General features: G+C 60.4%; 1 protein-coding gene across 1 annotated transcript in view; it reads left to right on the top strand.

The window, feature by feature from the left end:
- Positions 1 to 465: 465 nt before the first annotated feature.
- Positions 466 to 5,222, top strand: part of Ell (elongation factor for RNA polymerase II) — a 37,678-nt gene continuing 32,921 nt past the window's right edge. Inside the window, exon 1 of the mRNA XM_033759395.1 lies at positions 466 to 522. Within this exon, the coding sequence (XP_033615286.1) occupies positions 466 to 522 (57 nt within the window). The remainder of the gene's footprint in view (positions 523 to 5,222) is intronic.

The following is a 5,222-nucleotide window of genomic DNA, read 5'->3' as shown; positions in this document are numbered from 1 at the left end:
GAAAGTGGGGCTCCATAATCGGTAGGTGGCTCAGGCAGGCCCTGTGTGTGCGTGCTGGCAATGGGGGGACAGGGGCGGGTGAGCAGAGTAGTAACTCGGAAGGAATGTGGCTTTCTTCCTGCCCCGGACTTGTTCAGCACCATTAGCTCAGCCGGGAATTCCTCCTGATTTGTGTTCCCCTGGCCCACTCCTCCCAGGCTTCTCTTCTTTGGGCAGTTTCCTTTCCTTCCTGGTGTCTCAAGTTTTCCCCTTCGCAGAGGGGAGTTCATCTTTTTTGGAAGAGCCATTTCTCTTCTTGTCAGATGAGGCTAAGGCGCCCCTGCAGGTGAGGAGGAGCAGGCGAAGGAGACCTGGGGCGGGTGGTGAAGAGGGTGGTGGCCACTGTCCGGTGACCAGCCCAAGCCGCTCTTCCTGGTGGAAGTCCAGCCTGGAGTTGTTTCCCCTGGGCGATTCTGACTTATGCTGATGGAAGGCGGCCTTCCCAGAAATAGCCCCGGTGAGCGTGCCTGTGGCGTAAATAAGGTGAGCTCTGTACCTGGCTGCGTCTTCTGAGCTGGGACCAGGAGCCCCGCCCTCCTCCCCAGAGTGCCCTCCCTCACCCCGGTCCGGTCCGGAAGGCCTGTCTGTGCGGCCACCTCCTGCCATCATCATGCTGCTATTTTTAATTTCGGGTGTGGGTTACATCCCCTCAGTAAGCTGGCTCTTCCTCGTGTAGGGTGAAGGTGGCACCAGACTTGAGCATGTCCCTTCCAGAGCCAGGCTGTGGACAGCAGCGCTTCACCCATGCGGGAGGAGCTCCCTCAAAGGAGAGGCTCCAAGCCGCCCCGGCAGCCTGGCTGGCTGGCTTATGTCTTGGGGCCATCCAGACTGGTGTGTTTTTCAAGAGCTGTCCGCTCGGTCCTCGGAGTGCATGGCATTTGGTACTTAGTCTTGCCTAGAGAGCAGTGCTGTCTGCTGAACCGAGACCCATGGCAGGATGAGCCCTAAAGCAGCAGGGTTTTGGGTGGTGGGCATTAAGAGCACTGGAAGCACTTGACTGACCAGAGAAGTGCATTGGCTGTTAGCAAAACCTCGTGTGCCCGGTTCTGCCAACCAGCAGCCAATTTTCTGTTTTCTGACACAGTGGATGGAGTCATCTCTCTCTCCCTGGCTCCCTCCCTCTCTCTCCCCATCCCGTATACATACGTGTAAATGTATAGTCTTAGCTGGGAGGATCGCTGTGAGTTCGAGACCGGCCTGGGCTACACAGTGAGTTCCAGGTCAGTCTCAACGACATAGTGAGACCCTGTCTCAAAAAACAAATAAACAAACAACAACAAAAAACCCAAATAAATATATAGTCTTACTGTGTTGCCCAGGTGAGACCTGAGCTTGCGGTGCTCCTATGTAGTGCTTCCCAGAGTGCTGTTTACAGGTGTGTGCCACTGTGCTTGGCTTTTTGTAGTATTTTAATTGCGAAGATGCTTTTATGAGTTCGGGTGAGGACAGGTGTTGGGATGGAATGCCCTCTCTGTGGCACTTTTCTGTGACTCTTGGGAGCCATGGTGGCTCCAGACTTTTGAGCTGCCCCTGAGGTGGACGCTGGGGTGGCCAGGTCCAGGTGAAGTGGTGTGCACTGCATGTGGGGCGCCACCCCTCTGGGTTCGCAGGGCAGTGTCACTCTCCTGCTTGGGGAAGTGTCCCCTGACCTCCCGAAGAAGTCGCCCAGTCAGGATACTTGACTCCCCGGCATGGGCTGTTTCGTCTTGGAGTTCGGTGGGCTCCGAGGGTCAGTGCTGGAAAAGGCATGAAAGGGGGAGGTGACAGTGAGATGCAGGTTGGTGGGTGTCCCGTGGGTGCTGCTGGGAGGCGACAGCCCTGTGGTCTCCGTGCACAGACTAGGTGGGGTGATGTGGAGAGGGCCTGCAGGGTGCTGTCCGGGCATGAAGGGGCCAGGTGCCCTGGTCCTGTGACTGCTGTGGCATGCAGAGCGGTGTGCAGCTGTGTAGATAGCAACCTGGATGCGGACGGCAGCAGTGGGTTTAGCCTGAGCTCTGTCCACAGTGCCAGGATCACCTCCCCCCCGCACCCCTTCCCAGGTGGCCAGCCGCGTGGCCCTGGGAATCCCTCCCCAGGCGTGTGGCCCCTTCGTAGTGTGGGGAGAAGGCTTACGAGAGGGACAGTTGAGGCTTGAGGCAGTGTCACCACCCTCACTGTCCTAGACTCCCCCCCAAGTGCCCCATTTTGTTGGGGGACTGCATGTGGCAGGACCCAGCTCTGAAAGGGGGTCGTGCTGCAGGCCCAAGAACCAGTAAAACCTCGGTACTCTGCCCCAGACTGTGTGACACATTCCTGCAGTCAGGGCTGTCCACGCTGTGCCCTCTCCCCAAGAAGGCCGAGAGGTGATGGGCAACCACCTTCGGCGGTAAGCGTGTCCCCTCCGGGGCTATGCTGCCCCAGGCAGGCCCTGCGGTCCCCATCAGCCCATGGCAGGTGAGGGCTGTGTCACTGTGGAAGACCTCCTGGCCGGGCATCAGGCCGGGACGTGGCAGCCTGCGCCTCTCCTCAGCTCGCATGTTTCCTGGTGGGCACTGGGGGGTCCTTCATGGGCTGCACCGATTCCACGGGGCTTGAAAACGCAGGTCCGGTCCAGGCTGGGAGGTGGACAGGGTGAGTGCAAGCTGGGGCCCAGCCCGCCGGGCACTGTGACCCTTGACCGTGCATCTGGCCGCGGCCGTGGCCAGTTTTACGCAGTGTGTAAACAGTGCGCGAGGAGAGCCGCCCCTCTGTTGACTCATCCGAGGCCAGAGTTCATTGCCCTCCAAGCAGTTTCGACATCACACCAGGATTGTGACACTGCTGCCACGGGGAGGCCTGCGGGGAGCACCAGCCAACTTGAAAAACAAGCCTGCACACAGCCAGACACGCAGCATGGCCGGGCTCGGGACCGTGGCCCTGCCTGGTGTGGCTGGTGGACGCCGACTTGATTAGCACCGCGCCTGCCTGCCTGCCTGCCTGCTGGGGCGGCCTCTCCGGGGCGCTGGCTCCGGGGCTGCCCCTGTGACTTGTGCCTTTGTGACCTGAGTCACGGCGTTCTCTCCTTGGTCTTCTCGCCCTGGGAATCCCACAGCTGGGCTGTGTGTGATGTCATCTCCAGTTGGCCACAGAGCTCTGTGGCACTTGGAGCAGTGCCCCAGTGACCTCTGAGCTGCAGGTGCAGTGACTGGCAGCCGTACAGGGGCACCCTGTTGCTTGCCGACAGTGCTGTCCGGATGAGGGGTGCCTGATGGTGAATTGAGTCCTGGGGCCCTGTCTCGGAGTGACGTGGCCTGTCACGGAGGCTTCTGCTGCTTACATCCTCCTTTTTGACTTGCCACGAGTCCTTGGGAGGAACAGCCCTGGAGTCCAGGTGACATCCGCAGGAGCACTCAACTTGTGTAGAAGAAATGCGTGTGAACAACTTCCTGTTTTCTTTTTGTGGCAGGGGCACCACAGCCGCTCCTCTGACCCCATCCTCCCTGTCACAATGCTCACGTGACCGTCTTCTTTCTCCCTCCCATGCCAGATAAGCCGTGTTTGTTTTCTTGTGAACTTTTTCTGTTTTAAGTACTGGAGATGGAACCCAGTCCCTTTTTCCCTAAGTCGCGTCCCCAGCCCCTTCTTTCGTTATGAGACAGGGCCTCGCCAAGCTGCTCAGTGGCCCAGGCTGGGCTCCACTTGCCATCACCGGCTTCGGCCTCCGGAGTGCTGGGATTGCAGGGCTGTGCCGCTGTGCCCGGCTCCACACTTCCCTTTTTAGTGGCAGTGTCTTCCGCCCCACGGCCCCCAGGAGGGCACTGTCCCCGAGCTCCGAGGTGGAAGTGGGATGTGCACTGCAGCAGTGATGCCAGCATGACCAGGTCACTCCAAGCTGCCCCGAGCAGGGTCCTGAGGGAGATGTCCCCGTGTGTGCGGGGAAGTGGATTCACCGGGGGTGGGCGCTCTGCAGGCCAGAGCCCCTCTCCTGGTCTTGGGTTGCACCCTTTGCCAGGCAGTCAGGTGCCAGGTATCCCACATCAGGACCAGCCCGGTGGCACTTTCTGGAGGGCTGGATGGAGGGACTATCCCAGGGGACTGCACAGGTCCATGTCGGCTGAGGTGCTGCTTGCCTGCCATCGCGGGGGTCTCCGGGATGCAGTGGGGTGACCCACGTGGTCTGGCTCTGTTCTCAAGGGATGGAGCCCGGGTATGCAGGTGCCAAGAAGCCCTGTCTCGTCCCTTCCACAGCAGCAGTCCCTGGAGACGTGATGTGGTCTCAGACGGCCCGTGTGTGTGTGTGTGTGTGTGTGTGTGCGTGCGCGCGCGTGTGTGTGTGATGGGGCAGGAGCGTTGGGTCTGCAGAGCTGAGGACCAGCTTAGGAGTTGCAGGTCGCAGATGGCAGGGACCTTGGCCCTGCGGCCATGGCGGTGCCCAGGGGAAGGGAAGGGACAGGGAGGACCCAGGCAGCCCGGAGGTGTGTGAGAAACTGTGGTCCAGTGGCGGCCGCCTGCCTTGAAAGCTGGGCTGTGGAGACCTAGCTTTCCCGGCACACTGAGTCAGGGTGTGCCTCAGTGGTCCCCAGAACTGTGAGGAGGGAGCAGGGGCCGGGCACTCGGTTACTACAGCCTGGCGACACCCCCGCCGCCCCAGCCTCGCAGGTCTGCCCAGCCTCTGAGCGCTACAGGGAAGTGGGGCTGAGGCTGCGGCTCAGGTGGGGGCAGAAGCCACTCTCAGGAGTCTGGCTCTTGTGTCTGGCATTAGCAGATGACGTGTGAGGGCTGGGTGCCGCTCAGTGGCAAGTGCGTGCCTGGCATGCACGAAATCCTGGGTCACACCCCGGGAAATAAATAGAAAAATAGAAAAGGTCGGTGTGATAGAAATGGGCTTTCTCACTGGCCTCTGCCCCACTCCTGCCCAGGCCAGGCCCGGTCTTTGCTGAGGGTGGGAGGGGAGGACAGAGGAGCCAGGTGCTCTGGGGATACCCTGGGCAGATGCTGGGGAGCCAGGCTCCAGCAGGGTGGGTGTTTTCACCACTTTACCTTGGAAGTGTGAGTCAGGTCCTCGCCTGGGGTAGGCTGGTGTGTGGGCCGAGGGCGAATCTGTCAGTGCCCTTCTGGTCGGGGACCTGGGTGGCTGGGGTGGTCTCCTCCCCTCCCACTACCCAGAGGGCGGTAAGCTGGACCTGGAGGTTCCTTCTTCCTTTTCTTCTTTCTTATTAACAGTG

Source organism: Fukomys damarensis, unplaced genomic scaffold, assembly GCF_012274545.1.
Source record: "Fukomys damarensis isolate Sample0158 unplaced genomic scaffold, DMR_v1.0_HiC HiC_scaffold_37, whole genome shotgun sequence".
NCBI lineage: Eukaryota > Metazoa > Chordata > Mammalia > Rodentia > Bathyergidae > Fukomys > Fukomys damarensis.
The sequence above is the reverse complement of the archived record's forward strand: the minus strand, read 5'-3'. Positions and strand labels throughout refer to the sequence as shown.